General features: G+C 48.0%; 5 protein-coding genes across 5 annotated transcripts; 2 read left to right on the top strand and 3 right to left on the bottom strand.

Annotated features, from left to right (window-relative positions):
• Window positions 1-371: 371 nt before the first annotated feature.
• GGS25DRAFT_229894 (UvrD-helicase-domain-containing protein) lies at window positions 372-3,292 on the bottom strand. The gene is made up of 4 exons (XM_049257013.1): window positions 3,118-3,292; window positions 1,855-2,997; window positions 1,177-1,802; window positions 372-661 (listed from the first exon to the last, which is right to left on the bottom strand). The coding sequence occupies exons 2-4, from the start codon at window positions 2,993-2,995 to the stop codon at window positions 551-553; spliced, it is 1,878 nt and encodes a 625-aa protein (XP_049117687.1). The 5' UTR covers window positions 2,996-2,997; window positions 3,118-3,292; the 3' UTR covers window positions 372-550.
• Window positions 3,293-3,884: 592 nt separating this feature from the next.
• Window positions 3,885-6,167, top strand: GGS25DRAFT_229785 (uncharacterized protein). Its single transcript, XM_049257011.1, has one exon. The coding sequence runs from the start codon at window positions 4,270-4,272 to the stop codon at window positions 5,827-5,829; it is 1,560 nt and encodes a 519-aa protein (XP_049117686.1). The 5' UTR covers window positions 3,885-4,269; the 3' UTR covers window positions 5,830-6,167.
• Window positions 6,168-8,763: 2,596 nt separating this feature from the next.
• Window positions 8,764-11,601, top strand: GGS25DRAFT_513893 (uncharacterized protein; the record flags this gene model as incomplete). The annotated part of the gene is made up of 3 exons (XM_049262930.1): window positions 8,764-9,144; window positions 9,198-11,343; window positions 11,504-11,601. The coding sequence occupies 3 exons, from the start codon at window positions 8,764-8,766 to the stop codon at window positions 11,599-11,601; spliced, it is 2,625 nt and encodes an 874-aa protein (XP_049117685.1).
• Window positions 11,602-13,978: 2,377 nt separating this feature from the next.
• GGS25DRAFT_229566 (NADH:ubiquinone oxidoreductase complex I intermediate-associated protein 30) lies at window positions 13,979-15,653 on the bottom strand. The gene is made up of 3 exons (XM_049257010.1): window positions 15,363-15,653; window positions 14,858-15,304; window positions 13,979-14,801 (listed from the first exon to the last, which is right to left on the bottom strand). Exons 1-3 carry the CDS (start codon window positions 15,404-15,406, stop codon window positions 14,717-14,719), a joined length of 576 nt encoding a protein of 191 aa, XP_049117684.1. The 5' UTR covers window positions 15,407-15,653; the 3' UTR covers window positions 13,979-14,716.
• Window positions 15,654-16,507: 854 nt separating this feature from the next.
• GGS25DRAFT_530784 (uncharacterized protein) lies at window positions 16,508-18,065 on the bottom strand (the record flags this gene model as incomplete). Its single annotated transcript, XM_049265424.1, has 3 exons — window positions 16,508-17,231; window positions 17,290-17,831; window positions 17,894-18,065. 3 exons carry the CDS (start codon window positions 18,063-18,065, stop codon window positions 17,112-17,114), a joined length of 834 nt encoding a protein of 277 aa, XP_049117683.1. The 3' UTR covers window positions 16,508-17,111.

The following is an 18,065-nucleotide window of genomic DNA, read 5'->3' as shown; positions in this document are numbered from 1 at the left end:
CACTTTTGGACCGCAGTCTACAGTCGTGGCGTGGAAGCTCTTCGCGGGACGCACCTGCTCCTCTAGCGGCACTTCATTCTCCTTCTCTGCCTCTTCTTCTTCCTCTTCTGGTTTTATTTTGGTCGGTGAACTCGAGAAGCAGGCGTATTGCTTTGACTGTGGCGGCGGCGGCGGCTTCTTTTCTACTGCTTGACGAGTAGTGGCTGGCCTAGTCGAAAATTTTGCAGATCCTAGCTTGTGATCTCCAAACTCAGGCTTGACGGCAGGGCGTTGTTGTGCTTGAAGGGTATCGTTGCCTGAAGGGAGTAACTGCCGGGATTCTGCCTCTCGTCCATTGCCCTGCGCTAGGTTGTAGGGGCGGGGAGTGTAGCTGACCGATCGCGTCAAATTGGAAGGTATCAGGGGCGTAACGTCATCAATCTGTTTAGATTTGTCATGGTTTGTCACGCCATATCCATACCCTATGAGGCTTCTCTGGGATGGGGCTCTGTTAGGTGGAGGTCTTTTCGTCCCCGCTGCCCGATGGGGTGTTGTGACATCTCTGGCCGCCTCAGCAGCTGTGGCGTTCGCATAGTGAGCCCCGGCTGTAGTGAAGCCTGGTTGCGGTGAGGGATGGGGCACAGTAAAAGAAGCGGACCTCTGCATTGTGGTTGAAGGAGGAGTAGCCCATTCGTTGATTGATTTGTCAGCAGTCTGAGGGTCAAGATGGTGAAGTTTCTGTCGCTTGTGTGGCCCAGGATGCTGATTATAGCTGCTATAGCTATTTATGACACTCGATGAATCTGCTTCAGCCTGGTTCGGATCAATTGGGAAGCGATTGTCCTCCATGGCTGCCATCATTGGCATGTCTTTATAGATGGCGTTTTCCGAGGGTAGGTCTCTTCCTAAGATCCTAGCTATTTCTGACATGACTGGCCGATCGAGAGATGGCCCTTTCTTGAGGAAATTTGAGGATGAGAGTTTTTCGATAAAAGGGGAAATACAAACAGCTTCTTTGCCACCACTAGAGGTGTACTTGGGGCAACTTAGATAAAGCAGGGCTTGAGCTCTGGTCATCGCTACGTAAAGGAGGCGTCGCTCCTCGCTATCATCATCAGACCGTATATGTGGTATGGACCCTTTGTAGACTGCCGGCACAAATACGACGGGCCACTCCAACCCCTTAGCTGCGTGTATTGTAGAGAGCGTAACTTGAGACTTTTCCTCCTTGCTTTTGTCATCAGTCTGCTTGTCAGATGCTAACGCGACATTCGCCAAGAACCGAGCGAGCGCATCGTCGTCTGGTTTGGGCTGGGTGTTGTCAAGGATTGGGAGTATCTCGTCCTCGGGTTTATCGTGGTGCACAAACTCAGCAACAAGATTTGCAAATTCTTGTACGTTCGCCCATCTCGACTCATACTCTGGGCCATGAGTCTCCTCTAGATACTTCTCGAATTGTAGATCATTAAGCAATTGGTTGATAATGTCGAGCAAATCAACGGGTGTTCCCTCTTTTGGTCTTAAACGGCTTTGTAGCTGAGTGATCAGCCTCAATAGGCCCCCACTGATTCTCTGTTCACTCTGTTTCCTGATGGTCGTCTTCGCTTGTCGTTCGCCCCGGCAATGTTTGTTCAGTAGTCCCCACAGACTCATGGAATTTCGTTCAGCCTCTTCCAGGAGGGACGCAACTGTTACGTCGCCAATTCCTCGCTTCGGGACGTTGATAATGCGCGCGAGGGCATCGTTATTTGTGGGCTGGTGAATGACCCGTAAATAATCCAGAATGGTTTTGATCTCAGCTCGCTCGTAAAATTTGAAACCACCTGAGGGGCATCAATATTAATAGTAGATAGGCGCGAATAGTAGACTACGTACCGACCATCTTATATGGTACCCCCTCTCTCCCCAGGGCAGATTCGATATGTCTTGACAACGAGGCAGACCGGAGCAAGATCGCAATGTCATCAGCCCTAATCATATTTCCAGACATGAGTCTAACTCGCTTGATCTCCGAGACAACCCACTCTGCCTCGGCTGTAGAGTGCTTGAGCATACGAAGGACTGGCCTAGTGCCTTTCTTATGGACAGGTAGTAAGACCTTTTTGTATCTCTCGGGATCTTGTTCGATAACTTTCAAAGATACATCGAGTATTGAACTCGATGATCTGTAATTTTCCTCCAGCGAGATCTCGTCCGTCCCAGGAAAATCACGGAGCAGGCGATGGAGATTTCTTATTTCTGCCGATCGCCAACCGTATATACTTTGATCTGGGTCTCCCACAATGGTGATCCGCCTGTTCTCTTGAGCAAAAAGCTTCATCAGGTCATATTGGACTCCATTTGTATCTTGATACTCGTCAATTAGCACAGTTTGTATGTGCTGGACGCAGCGGGGATATTTGCGAAGGAGTTCAACACAACGAATAAGCAGATCGTCGTAGTCAAGCAAATTGGATCGATCTAGATGGGCCTGGTACTCTTGGTAACACTCTTCTAGTGTTTTGGATTGTAGGTCCTTCCCATTTTTTGCCTTGACAGTCTGCTCGTCCGACGTTCCTTTAGCTTTGCGTTTGCTGATCCAAGCGCGAACAACACCAGGCTCAATTGGTGAGCCCAGCCTCTTGGAGATACGTTTGATAATACCCCTTGAATCTGAGTCGTCGGCGATACCAAATTTGGGGTCCAGGCCAATATGACGACCGTATGTAGCCAGATATCGGCGAGCAATGCTGTGAAAAGTGCCTAGTACAATCTTCTTTTCTCGGCCATCTCCAAGTGCCTGACCAATGCGCAATTTCATCTCGTTGGAGGCCTTGACGGTAAAAGTTGCGACGATAATGTCGCACGGTGGGATGCCGACATGGTTGACAAGCCAAACGACTCGAGAGGTAAGAGTATGGGTCTTGCCGCTCCCTGGCCCTGCTAGTATGGCGACGGTGGAAGCGCGGGAGCTGACTGCGCGAGATTGGGCTTTGTTCAACGATTTGAACAAATCATCGGTATTAGAGCCGGACATGACTGAGAGGTGACACTCATCAGGAGGTTAGATCATGTAGAGTAAGACACAATCATGAGAGTAGATGCTGAGGTTAGAGTAATAGGTATAGTAGGAGTACGTAAGGGTACGTAGGTACATACATGTAGTAACTTCAAAGTTAAATGTTACATATGTACGTGATTAGAGGTTCAATTTGTTTGGAGGCTACTACATACTATGTCTATACATAGTAGTACCGTGTAGAGAGGATGGAGTCCGATGGACTGGATGGAGACGCGACGGGTATTTTGGTCGGATGGGTTTAAGGGCCGACTTAGATGCCTGGCAAGCGCCATGTCAGGTGACTAGCTTCTCCCCCACCCTAGTGTATGTTGCCTACCAATCATTGGCCACCAGTTTCTATCCAAGGATAGTTACCTTGAGTTATAGTTAACCTTGAGTTAAGCTTATAAGCTTACAACATTGATGAATCAATGATACATACTACATATGTATGCATGTAATTAGTATGTATCTAACCGGTTAGCCTACTACATCTGCATCCATGGATAGTATAGGCACTCTTCATCAATCACATGGACTTCGCGTAATTATTTCAACTTGACGGCATAATAATAATGATAATGATAAAAACCAACTTAGTATTCCTCGAGGGTTATGTGACAGGTTCAAAAGGGAAATGGTCAGCGTCTTATATCATCGCTCTCTTATCAATATTACGAATTCAATAGTACATACCCACTCGCCAATCGGGGGCGAGGTGAGCAGAGGCAGGGTGACCTGCAGGGGAACAAGGGGGGGGCCAAAGGTGTTCACGGCGGGGTAGGTGATGTTGTGCAACTCCAGGGCCAATCAAGTTCCAAGTTCAATTCGTCGGCGCTTAAATCCCCTGTTCCCCTGTTCCCCTGTTCTCTCTATGTTACCCTTATCCAACCAAAATTGACGAATCTCATTAACAACTGCATTTAGCAAATGTCAATATGGCAACCTACCCTTCTCACTGGGCGCTTTCCCTGGGGGCTATTATGCACGAAGCCAAGTTTCTGGCGAGTGAGAGGCCAGTTCACACCCAAAGCGCCAATTTTGGTCAATTTTCGCTTGTTGGAATCGCAGATTTTGGTCCACTTCGACACACTACCGAACATCACCAGCCGCTATATACCCTTTGTCCTCCCAACATTTGCGTTTGATCTTGTCAGATTCATGTCAGGATGTGTTTCGATTGAATCCTCAGGAGGTTTGACTAAGGAGTTGGGATACAGTATTCCTCAAGAAGATCTGTGCCACACACAATGCAACCCAGTTTTTATAGAAGGCCTTCTTCGCTTCACTCTGTACTATTTCTGTTCTCCTTGACTTTCACTCCTTTCTGCTCTGCCACCGTAATACAAGACCTCCAAAGCAACTACTTCGCCCCATCACCGCCTCCTGAAGACGGTCCTTCCCTTTCAGCTGGAGCCCTTCGGAATACAAAATATCTTCCTGCGCAGATTGGTGGCATAGTCGGATCATATGCTCTCTCTCTCATTTTAGTCGCCGCTATCCTTCTTCTCCTAGCGAAGAAACGTCGCGAACATCTCTCAGCCGGACAGGAAGACCAGGAAAGTCAATACCCGTATCAACTTCCATATCCACCGCCCGTGCCAGCCGGCGCCCAAAATCAATATCAACCCGGTCTTGATCCGCCCAAATCGCCTGTCAAGAATTTCTCGTACCCAACACCTCTAACCCCTTTAAGCCCAGTAAGTCCAGGAGGACCAGAAGGCTCGGCAAGTCTTTACATTGTTCCTTCTTTGCATTCTACAAGCACTCTCGGAATCAACCCCTTGGTCGATCCGCGAGTCGTTGCAGCAGATCGCGAGATGGCGCAACAGCAACTAGAGGAGATGTACAGGCTCGTAATGGAGCAAGAGGCCGCAAAGGAGGCAGGCGTAACTCTGGATCAACCGCCTCCACCAATCTCGCAATCGCAGCCTCCAAAGCAGGGCATCCTAAAGAGGGGCAAGAACAAGCCTGCGAATCTTGATCTTGCGGCGCAGCCAGGAGAAGAGAAGCACCAATCTCGGACGTCCTCCCTCTTATCCGCTTTCAAGTCTCCTCGGAAGAAGAATTCGAAGGCCATCAGCATTTCGTCGCCGATCATGACACCAATGTCTGGCACATTTCCACGTTATGAGGGAGAAGAAATGAGTGCGATTCCTCCTCGACATTACGCGCCAGCATCTCCGCCCCCGGTCCCTACTGATCAGGCTCCATATGCACGGGCAAGCAAGCGCCCCTCTATAGCTCCTATTACCCCACCTGATTTCTCCCCGGAGAGCACGCAAAGCATCGACGAGCGATTAGGTCATTTGCGTGGTAACTCTCAGTACACGGAGCCCGATCCCACCTCGGCTGCTTCGGAACAATCCACAACACCTCTTGTCGGCTTACCCTCGTCCCCGAAACCGAGCGTAACCCGTTTTCCGTCTCTGCCAACATCACCGAAGCCCGGGTCGACGTTCCAAGTCCCAAGTTCACCTCGAACAGACAAATCTTTCTCGCGGCCAAACGCACCATCGGCAGTCCGGACTGGCGGTGCTCTCCCGCTACGTGCGTATGAACCCGCGCTCAGCTCTCCCTCTGCGCAAACCACCAAGCAAACCACATTCGAAAGGGCTCCCCTGTCACCTTCGGGACTTCGAACGCCTTGGACCGGCGCGCCAGTGCCTTATACCCCATACCAGCCTTTCTCGCCTGTAATCCCGGTTACACCATCGCTAGTTACGAAGGCAGATCGAAAGAGGATGAAGCAACTGCAACCCAAAACACCAACCATGGAGATGGTGAAGAATAGTGATGAAATATGGTAGACGATATTGTGATCTGTATGCTTTTCTTTACAAGCTTACAGTGTAAGGTTAACGGGTCTTCCCGAGGTTATCTGGGTCTGGGCTTATTATATCCTGGCGTCTCATGTGGGATTTCTATTTTCAAAACCTGAACAAGATAGGGGAAATTATCCGGCTTGGATGGATCCTATTATACTTGTTCATAGTTTTTTTTTATACAATTTGAAGCCCTTTGGTGGCCCCTTTGGAGGAGGTAATATACCAAGTATGGTTGAATCTCCATTGTAGACTGGGCTATAGCCAAATCATCCTTTTATTCTCAGGCCAACTACTATATAATATCTATCTGCTACTAAGCTCCCCGTAGACTTTCCACATTATTTTTGACCTACCTACATAGCATAGGTAGATATCTCCCATCAAAAACAATGTATACGTACCTAGTAATCGTATGTACTTGAAAGCTTACATAGGTATATTAGGTACTCCGGGCCCCGACTATATTATTATGGACAGGGATGCCTATACATATTCTACATACATACATCGGGTACTGTATGATGTAGATCAATATGACAATCACTACTAGGTAAGATTAGCATACAAAATACCGATATATAGGTACATAGATAGGTAGGTAAAGGTGCTGGTACTATGTAAGTATGTACGTAACGAATCCGAGGTCGTATATGGCCTATCCGACTCGCGTTATGAGTATGTAATACCCAAGACAGAAGCTGAACAGATAGATATACTAGTACCTACTAGGTAGTTGACTAGGTCGGACAGAGCGGGTCGGTCGGGTTGAAATAATTGAATAATTATTGAGTGAGAACTTGATTTGCAGTTGTACTAGAAATTCAGACTGTTCAGACAATTAATCAAATATTGATATATCTCTAGCACCTGTAGGCAGCCACCCGAAGCAAGCCCGTGTGTATATATATATATAGTATATACTAGAGAGGCAGAGACTCCAGAGAGGAGGCAGAGAGGTGTATGTATGTATGTAAAGTACATAGTGATGTGGCTGGAGCGGCGAAATATCAGTGGCTAGACCCATCATTTCCCATCTACCTTTCAGGTCCTTTCTCCCAATAAGAACGGCCCAGACAGCTGGGACAAAGATCCAGTAGGGAAAAAGGTCGCATGGAGGTCCGAGTGTCTCGATTAACCCCGATCAGCTTTGCCTATCTTGCCTTTTAGCTTCTTAGTGGTACGTACTACTAGGTAGGGACCCTGTTCTTGCATCGTATGATTTCCTCAAGCCTCAATCGAGAAATTCCCCCAATTTATTTTTGGATTTTCTTTCGTACACACTATTAATTGGGATTTTCGCGTGGCTCGTTAACAATTCCCGTCCTATCGAACCCAGGATATCGGGTGAGCAAATCTATGATATCTTTAAATATTGTTATGCGTATAGGGCATATACGACAAAGTGCCTGTCGACATGAGTGAAGTGGACTGAGAGGGAGATATAATGATGAAGATAATTAATAAATAAAGCATAAGGGAGGAACCGAGGGAGAGGAGTAAGTGAGTAATACATGAGTGAGTGAATTGAATGAATGAATGAATGACTGAATGACTGAATGAGTGCACATATGGGTGAGTGAGTGAGTGAGTGAGTGAGTGAATGAGTGAATGAGTGCCTTAGTACACTTGTTGTATGCATTGAGCAACATTGAAATTGACGTCTTCAAGTTTAACTACATACTAGGTACCCTTGGAACATAACGTCTAGTTATCTAACATTAAACATTGAATTGCCCTCTATTACAGTACTATCAATATGTACTATGTATTGTACTATGCACAATACATACAATCCATGATACCGTTGACATGGTATACTTTTTTCCCTTCTCCCGCCACTCTTTCCCCCCTCAAAAAATAAACACCCCCCCCCCCCCCCCATCTTTTATTCCTACCTACTAGGTAGTACTTGAATATTTTACGGGGTCTTTCTTCTTGGCATCGCGTAGCAGGCTTTTCCGTCTTTTGATGCCAGACTGCCCACTAGTTACCTTTTACCTAGCAAATTTCCCTTACTCGCGCTCTGTTTCAATAATTCCCCCCCCCCCAGAACTTCAAACCCGAGGAGAGCGATCAACTCTTCTCTAACCACAACCTTTTTTCCATCACTGGCCCCATCCAGTCCTTATATACCTTACCCTCAAGATCAGATTGCGTGAGCCCAATTCCCAGCCCCCAACCAATCCAAATTTAATCCAACCAATCCGATTCAATCCAAATCCAAATTTTCTATTCATCTGTAGATATCATACTGGCACTATACTATTCCAGGCGTACGATCAGATCATTCACGACTGAGTACCCCTAGTCAGTTTCCGCCTTATGCGAACCCCTCTCCTTTCCCTTGTCTTAACTCGGACGAGAGCGGCTGAAGAAACTTGTGGTGGTGCCTGCTGATGTCGAACCATACTTGCATCTCATGATCGTACCAGCACAAGCGCAAGCGCCAGCGCAAGCACCACCGTCATTATGACCGACCAGCAAGATCCTACCGACCTCTTCGGTCTTGACGATCCGAATGACCCGTATTATCAAGATAATAACAATAACAACCCGAACAACGGAGATAGCACATTGACCAGCTCCGGCAATACTAACCAGCAATTCTACACCGACCCTAATTGGACCTTTCAGGACACGCCTCCTTACGACACATACGATACCAATGCATTTTACCAAGATGACTGGAACATAGAGCAGCAGTCTGAACTGGATCATGGCCTCACCTCCTCCCAACCGCCGCTGCCTCGGCAGCAATCCGCTGCAGTCGTACCGTCGTCCATCGCTACCACCCCGTCAAACCCACTCCCAACAGCAGGCCCAATGGGAGCCACCGGCGCCCTACAGGTCCGTCCGAATGGCACAGCAGCGGGAGGTCTCTCTGACGAACAACGGCTAAAACTGCAAAATATCGCTATGCCCGCGCAACTTCACTATCGTTCTCCTAAGAGCGAAGCAAGCCCAGACTCGGTCGGCCCAGTGTACAAGTCGTCTTCGATATCCTCTCCTGAAGATCAAAGCCTGTCGTCCAAGTCAAATTGTCGCAAACGAAAATCGTCGGCCGAGATTGACGATGACGACGACGACGAGCTGGAGGGTCATCAACCCGTCAAAAAGACAGCTCATAATATGATCGAGAAGAGATACCGCACCAATCTCAACGATAAAATCGCAGCTCTTCGAGATAGCGTGCCAAGTTTACGCATCATGTCGAAGAGTGCGAGAGGAGAGGATACGACGGGAGATAGGGAGGAACTACACGGCTTAACGCCAGCACATAAACTAAATAAAGCAACGGTCAGTTTCTCTTGCAAGTATTTGAAAGTCCAGCGTGGCTAAACTTTGTACAGGTTCTAAGCAAGGCTACTGAGTATATCCGGCATCTAGAGAAGAGGAACATACGCCTCATCGACGAAAATTCGGCCATGCAGCAACGAATAGCGGCCTTCGAAAAGCTTTTTATGGCGGGTGCGATGAACGGCACAATGAGTCCTTTGCAACAAGGCCCTCCGTCCACACCTATACAGTCTACGCCAATACAATACTCACAAGAGCCCAATGGTTTCGCGAACTCGACGATGGGCACGCCTGGCCGGTCCGATCCCCAGGGGATGATCCAAGTACCGGATGACATGAAGCGAATTCTGGCTGCCCAGTTATCGGCAAGTCAGCCCTATTCAGTTCCCCAACAACCTTACGGAGGTAGCCCTGCTCTACTACGTCAACAACAGATCCAACAACAGCAGCATCATATACAGGCCAGGGGTTGGCAAAATGCCGGTCCTTACTTCGGCAAGTTGATGGTCGGCTCCCTAGCTGGATTAATGCTTCTAGAGTCGGTGCGGGAGAATGAACAGAGCAACGAGACACCTGAGGGTCGCGGCCTTTTCGCCCTTCCTGTACAGCTCCTCAGATTTATCATATCATCGCTGAGCATAAATTTCATGGGATACCACGTGCAGAGCGCACAAGTATTATACTCGTTCAAGATCGTGCTGCTGCTTTGCAGTATATGGTGGGCCGTTGTTCTTTCACTTGCGGAACGTAGGGCTCAAAGCATGGAGGGCTCTAAAGAACAAAAAACTGCGTCCTTAAGAGCAGTGCCGTCCTTGGCGTCACCCATTCATGTACGTCGCCAGGCCTGGCTCACAGCCATACAAACAGTCTGGGTTCCCCGTCACAACTTCTTCCTTGAGGCTGCTGCGCTTTGTCTGAAAACCCTAAAATTGAGTCTACGGAATTCTATTGGGATCAACGGCTATCAATCCATAACCGGCCTCACCCAAGATCAGGAAATTGCCCGTGTCAAGGCATGGACAATCGCTCTAGATGCCCAGCTAGCCGGGGGAGATGTCGAAATCAGTAAGAGCCGATTAACGTTGACTTTGCTCGCTTCGGGGACTCTCCCCGCCACTCCACAGCGACTAATGCTCAAAGCACTTCACATTCGTGTCCTCTTATGGGAAGTTGGTCTTTCTGGTATTCAACTTGGCATATTTGATACATTTGCCTCCAAGTTGGCCAGGGCGAAGTGGAATGAGGCCAAACAACTTCATAGACTCCTCACACAGCTCCGTCGTGGTGGACACGAACAATCAGATGATGAGCTACCCGACCATCTAGCTGCCTTGCTTGAACAAGACTGTGACGTTGTCTTAAACCCAAGCATTGTCCAGAGAGCCCACAATCTTGCTTGGAACCGTCGGACTGAGTACAATGCGATCGGCATTACCGATGGTATGGACACGGTAGTGGATGATTTGGCAGTCCGATCACCTATGGACGCAGTTGCGGCTTGGTGGTCGAATATGATGTTACAAGGTGCTCTTACGAACAGTCTACTTATCCGAGAGGATGATGAGGCGGACAAGACTCAGCAAGTCGAAGATGATGTGTCTTTAGCCATCAGGACCGCCCCCATCGGATCAATCGCCCAAAATCGTGCTCTAGTTGCACGAGCACTCTTATTCGAGGAGAAACGCAACATGAATATCATGGCCGCTTTGCAAGCTATTGGACCTGTCACACCGGTCCTCTCATCCAACGGCTCTGCGGGTAGTTCTGGTCGCGGAACACCTTCTACCCCATCCATCCCGTCGACCCCAATCAAGGATCTGCCACCTTCACTCATTATGACGACCGAAATGCGGACCTCCCTCCTTTGTGCAATGGCCATTGCACATCTTCAAAAGTTTTCTCCTCCCGAGGAACCGGTTGGTATCTATGGTGTAATCGATCAGATTCACCCTCTCAGCGACATGGGATTGCTTGGCTACACCGCCACCTTCAAATTGATGGACAGATTAGCTAGCCACGAGTTTGCCGCCGAGGCATGCGCAGATACACTTGAACGACTTTCCGGTACACTACGGATTTGGACCGGCAAGGATTGTGGGCTTGAGCCAGAAATCAGGCACCAAATGGTCGAACGATGTCTGGTGGTAACTCGTGGCGTTGTAGGCATGGGTATTGACACTGACACTGGCTATGAAAGTAGTGAGTATACCTTTCCAGTTACCGTCTAATTGTTTTTTGCACAACACAGGCACCTACCAGCCTCTCTGGTCTTACTTATTGACAGCGGATCCAAAGAACTTGGGCCACACTATACTATTCTTCCTGACACCGTAGTAACCGCAATCACTAATCATTTAAGTCTCAGTGAGCGAGAGTGAAACCGAGCATGACAGATCGGCCAGCCCTGAACTCGTAATGGAACCAAAATCCTCTATCACCAGCCCAGGCGTCGCCTAAGGCTATGTCTCAGCGCCAGCCTATGATATATAAGCTGATCTCGCACCAAGCATAGGAAGGTCAGGGCTCATTTGCCATCTCACACAATTCGCATACGTTTGCATGATGAAACAGGATTAGCATCGCGTATTTCAAGTAGCGGAGGTCATGTGTTGACGATTTTGACGATCACCAACTACGTGTAGTTTGCCTTTGTCTTTGCCCCTTTTTCTTTTCCATTGCAATCATTCTACCAGTGTCGCCATCTCGCTATATATTCGACTTAGCTATTGTATCACCACGCAAGGGGCTTGTGCAATACACACATATTAGCGGTGTGATCTGATGTGAAAATCTCAGGGCGTTTAGGGGAAAATAGGCTTGCGGTTTTAATCCTCACTGGTAGAATGGGCAGGTCGGGGTTCAATGGCTGGCGCTTTTCGGGGATCATAGAGCAGTGATAGGGCAAGAGTTCATAACTTCGCCTGCGCATATCTCGTATTCTGCAGGTTTACTATATACCATCCTAGTATATAATCAAAACAACTGCCTTGGCCTGCCTTATACGTGTCCTTCTTTTCATCAGCCCCCCTTTTCTTTTTGGTGGGGAGGTGTTTTGGGTATAGGCAACTCACATGGAGCTTTCCTTGAGGCCTATTTTACGAGGATTCGAGGTTTATGCTGGGATAGAAGACTGGTCATTACCACACCATGCCTGGAAGAGCGAATGAATATATACATTGTTGAACACGATGCTATGCAGGATTATCAATCTACCACTGGTACTTTCAGGGGTTCAGAGGCGGGAAAGAAACCATGAAAGCAAATGGTTTATCTCCGGTTGTTTCTTCCCCCCATGCTGACCGCTTCAGAATGCATAGTAACGTTATGTCATGTGAGTAGATATATAGGCAGGCAAGTAAGTAGGTATGCATATAAGAAACCCCTCTACTCGGGACCTTGAAAAGGCTGGGTAGGGTACCTATCCTACGATAGATAACCTACCTACCTACCTAGGTACCCTGCAAGTAATTCTCCTTCGAGGTAGCTTGCCGCAGCCCGAACCCCCCCCTTCCCCCTCACGAACCCATCTCTAGGTAAGTACTTGGCCGCTCGGTGCAGGCAAGCTTACTTGCATTCTTACAAACGTAACCTGCATGGGGATGTTTTTCTTTTCTCTTCGGTGGCAAGGCCTAGTCTTACTCATATACCGTACCTCTAGGTAGGTAGGGCATATAAAGGAAAACTGAGCTGTCACATTTTGGTCTCTGGTATGGGGACTTCCCAAGTGAAAAGTGAGTTTACCTAGGTAGGCGAGTAGGCAGGTATCTATCTCGGTGCAAAAATATGTACAGAGAGAGGTATGTTTCGGCCAAGGTAAGCAGGGAGGGACAATAAGAAGAGAAGGCTTGAATGAGTCAAGTTCCGAGTAGTGAAGAATAAACCAAAATGCAGCTTGATCGACTGTGTGTGTGTGTGTGTGTGTATGTCTCTCTATCTCTCTCTCTGTCTCTTTTATCCATCGTAGAGAGGGAGCATATGTTCCTGTATGCACGCATATATAGCGCGGATATACCCTCCGCTTCTCACATGACGAATCCCAGATCTCAAGTCTTGCGTTGGGTCCCATTTGCAACCCCGACCTGTCAGCTTCGTCCATGCCGTGTTACCCATGCAGTGACGGAGCGGTGGGAGAGCTTGGGGCTTTCTCATTCGGCGACAGCCGGGTGGTGCTTACGCATATCCAGTCCGTACCTAATTTTTAGCGAATGGGCCGATACTCGCTACCTGGGTAGGTAGGTAGGTAGTCGCTCAACTCGAGGACCGCTGGTAAACCTTTAATTGCCATTCTCTTGAACTTGAAATACAGCAGCCGCTTCGTTAGCCTTAGCCACCATGAACTCTTGGTATAAGAGTTAAGCTGTGAGATGTGTGGTGTGTAATCTTTCAGTTAGGCAGTAGTAGCCTTTGGCTGTCTAAATCCAAGTCCACGGCATCTCACGACGAGGAGAAGTACCTTAGATCCACACCCTCACGCTGCTGCCATCTGCTGCTGTTGAGGACATAAAGGTAGCATTCTGCCCGAGTCCTATGACCTTCAAAGACTACCATCTTGATACTGCTCAGGTCAACTTATCTGGTGGGTGGACAGGGTGTGGTTAGCAATCGCCTACCGGCGTAGGCAAATTCTTTTTGGGGCTATAGTGACTTATATTGTTGGATTTATGGTTTTAATGCCTATTCACATTTGCCTAGAAGCAAATATGGCCACAGTATCATTTGCCGTGTGACTCAGGGTAGATTATCGAGCCTACTCAGTGGGAAATGGGAGATACCTAATGGAAAAGTTACTCCTATTGCTCATAGTCAACCCTTTTTGATTTTGTTAGCGAAGAGACCAAGACCTGTCTATAGACAGCTCTATCATTTCAGCTCTGCTCAGTAGGCGGTTAATATCTATTTCTAAGGTTGCCTTGATGAACTACCTTGGCGTCGTGTATACACCATGTCTTGGCTCAGTTAACGAGCCAGACACTTAGTGGTAGAAATTCACGTTGTCCCATCTTTTGAACAATTCCAATAGTAGCCCGATACTTACCTCTAAGTACGCAGCTAGTGGTCTAGTGGTAACTTGGTATTTCACCTCTATAGAGGATAGCCTTTCAGCCAAAACGAGCCTCCGGTGGCTGGACCCCGTAAGTAGGACAAATAAGACTCGGGGAACTATATTGTACTCGTAATTCCGGCCCTCTTAGATGGAACTGTGATGATTCTAAACTACTTACCTGGGCGAGTACTTGGCGGGTTCATTTCCCACGTGCTTGCTTGAGGAGTCCTAAAGACACCATCTCGGTAAGTGAAGAGTAAGGGGTATACATCCTCATCAAATTATCGACTCGGCTGTTACTAGTTGATGGAATCACTATCAACACGTCACACATCTCGTTTCGAAAACCTATTCTTTCGGATTCGTAAGATCTAACTTGTATAGATACGCACCACTGTAAATGTTCAAAAGCGAGTTGAACCACTCGCCGAATTCAGTTGTCGTGGGACCCATTAGAAACCTATCCAAGTTTCTATATACCTCCCTGTTATGACGGACTAAACCTTTAAGGTGGACTCCGGTTTCTTGCTAATTTTCCGATTTGTCCTCAAAGTTGATTGCTGCGATATACCGAAGACCAAGCTTGAAAGGGCCTTGCTGTTCACCGAAGAAACTGTCGGAATTTAGCAGTGCGAAACATAGGGACTATCATGCGGGTATGTTACGAACCTTCGCATCATGAGGCTTATAGTTTTAATACGATCCAGGCGTAAGGGACCAGCGTCGTCTTTCGGCTTACCTCGAAACCTGGGCTTAAAGTCTTCCCAGGAGGCAACTACTTCGGTGCCGCTAGGCACGAAGTCATACTCCCAGCTGATGCTACTCTCTTGCCTACCGTCCGGGCGTTTCAGAGGAGCCTCGTCTTTGAGGACGAGGGTGTACTTCTTGCCATCGCTTTCCGTCACGCCAAGACGAATCCCTCCGTAGTCGAATAGATCCCAAGACTGTGGGTCCACAGATCGCTGAGATGCGAAGCCGGCGCCACCAAGGGCTGTGATGTCCAGGTGGCCACGGAATGAGGCAACGCTTGAGTCAGCCGAATGAATTAGGTAGCTCTCACTCTTACCACCCCGTACCTGATCATCTGATGAAGACCACGCTTGCTCGTTCCATGGTCTTTTGTTGAGAGTATGAGCACATAACTAGCAAATGACAACTTTGGACGACCACTCACTTTAGCCCTCCAAAGAGGTAGAATTTAGGTTCGCCCGTCGGCATGACAAGCTGGACTAGAAATATATATATATATCTTTCAATACCACTAGTTTCCTCAGGGGAAGGCGCCGGCACAAATAGATTCGTAACAAAAATGGCGATCGGAACCCTTGAAGTTGTTAGTGTAGTACTAAAGCCTTGCTTGAATGAAGAGACCAGAATAATATGCCAATTTAAACTAAAGGAAAACGAAAAGGAAAAAAAAGCCGAGAAAGAAAACGTGAGCTTGTATAGTTGGACGCTCGAGGGTTAAGGCCAAAAATAAGAAGACGGATGAAGGAAGACGAGGTCAGTGCAGAAGCTTAGATGTACTACCTAGGTCCTAGGGTACCTAACCTACATCTGGGTAGTGTTGATGTTGAAAGCAGGTTGTGTACAAGTTGTGTACAGGTTGTGTAAGATTTTGAGTTGATTTCTGGGTGGATAAGGGATAAAAGTATTACTACGTAGTTATTAGTATGATTTATAGTTGTGGGGGAAAGGAGGGGAGAGGGAAGGACCCGTGGACACCTGGAGGTTAATACTTACATTCCATGTAATAGCATGTAACTACTAACTTAGCTCCTACATAGTAGAATATACATATGCTAATAACCTTATATTATAATTATGTAATTAGTATGTAGCTCTGAGCTGTGTAGTGTAGTTGTCAACACGTGCCGCTAATATTAAACTCGGTGCTAGTTATCTATCAATTGAATGCGGCGGGCGGCGTGGCTTGATTAGCTTTTACAAGCCACTCTCCCACTCTCCCACTCTCAACATACACATGGCAAATGGCACATGGCAAATGGCACATGGCACATGGCATACTAGTACTGCACATGGCAGTGTCAACATTCAAGGTTCAAGTTGAAGTTGAGCATTGCCATGCGAACGTTGAAATCCGTAGATGAACGGAAAATATGCAAGCCCTAAACCTAATAGGATTCAAGAGCGGCAGAGTGGAAACGGAAACGGAAATCGAAATCTTCTCCGATAATCGTATTGTCCACAATGAACGCCCCATCCTTCGTATCGGTTCCGATTGCGCCTCACCAATAGTACCCCCTTCGACCGACAAATTGCGCCGCACGTTTTCGCATACCTTCCATGGTTCTTGACCAAAAGTTTGCTAAAGGGGATGATCCTGAGGTCAGTCAATGGTTGTGAATAATCGATCGGTCATAGGTACTACAGAATATCATCCTCCGCCGTGAGTTACATGGTCCACCCAATAAATTTATACGACAACATTCTTCATTTCGAAAGTGCGGCATCACGCGGAAAGACTCGGAATTATCACCGAGGGTGAACATGTCATCTCGCGGCACAGAAACACCCAACATTGTCAAAACTCCATTTAATTCTGTCAACGCGCGGATATGAGGATTATCTCTAATTCCGAAACGACGTCTCAATTTCCGGTATACCCGTAATGTCAACTAAACCAGCTCGGGAGAGCCGTACACGCATCATCTAAAGGGGCAAGGTATATATGAAAGGTTCATCAAACAACACCGACGCTTTAACCCAAGTATCCCGTATTTCCATCGTATGCACCAAAAAAGACGAGCCCTTCGTCATGATGCAAGGTATCTTGCGCCTCCCTCCCTACAATGAAGCATAACCCGACCACACGTGATCCCATTCGCCTCGTCCATGCGTTATTTCATGTTTATTTTGGAAAGGCTTTATTTTCCCCCTTGTTATCCCTCATCCTCGTGAACTATGGCCGCGGGTGTCCGATGCCGGGAGACCCGGGCATAGACAATGGCGTCGTCGGGTAGTCATAACCAGACTCGGAGCAGTTTGCTGAGTGTTCATATGAATGTGAAAGCGGCGGAGTCTAGCAACACCGATCAGCTACGTGGATCTCGGCGAGGGTAAGCGCGCACATGACTCACATGAGGGTTCGACTGGTCGTACGAATTTGATGCGTTAACGTCTAACCCAGACACATAGCCGTAGCTCATGTAGGGGGGCACCGATTCCTCTGCCGGGTATGCTTCCCTCTTAATGGCGTCGTTGAAATGCGTCATGGACGGCAGAGTGCAAGGAACGGTCGTTGCCATATAGTTAGAGTAGCCCTCAGCAGTCGTCATCGGGTGATGATAGGTTTGGGTTGATCCGTAAGGAGCTAGAATCATCTCGTCGGGCGGGGGATAGGTTGAATATCCAATATATGATGGTGGTGTGTGAGAGCGCTCCCGGGGATCGTATCCGTGAGCAAATAGAGCTTCATCGTCATTGGTCATGGGTGGCGTGAACTGGGGCGGCTGTACGGGCTTTTGAGGAGCCGCCGACTTTTGCGTTTTGGATGAACTAGTCTTTTTGGTATTCCGGCTAGCAGTTGGGGATTGCTTCTCACTCCCCGTAGGAGAGGACGCGTCATCGGAAGAGCCGGCGCGTCTCTCTAGGTCTTCCAAACGTCTCTTGAGCTTCTTGCCTATAGCTACCGTTAGGAACATTGGGTCAATGAAGGGGGGGATGTAGTGAGGCGCAACATACGGTAGTTACGCTGGGCAATGCGGTTCTGTATCCTCCGGCGCTCAGCAAGGTCGGAGATCTTGGTCCAATCCTCGTCAGGGTTGGCGGAGCTAGAGAAGGCGCTGCTGGTTCCATGTGCTGAGTACTGCCTCGGAGCCGGAGCTGCAGCATATGAATATGGGTTGTGAGACAT

Source organism: Hypoxylon fragiforme (assembly GCF_022984875.1).
Source record: "Hypoxylon fragiforme strain CBS 206.31 chromosome Unknown GGS25scaffold_4, whole genome shotgun sequence".
Taxonomy (NCBI): Eukaryota; Fungi; Ascomycota; class Sordariomycetes; order Xylariales; family Hypoxylaceae; genus Hypoxylon; species Hypoxylon fragiforme.
Note: the sequence above shows the minus strand (reverse complement) of the source record. Positions and strands in the feature narration are given on the sequence as shown.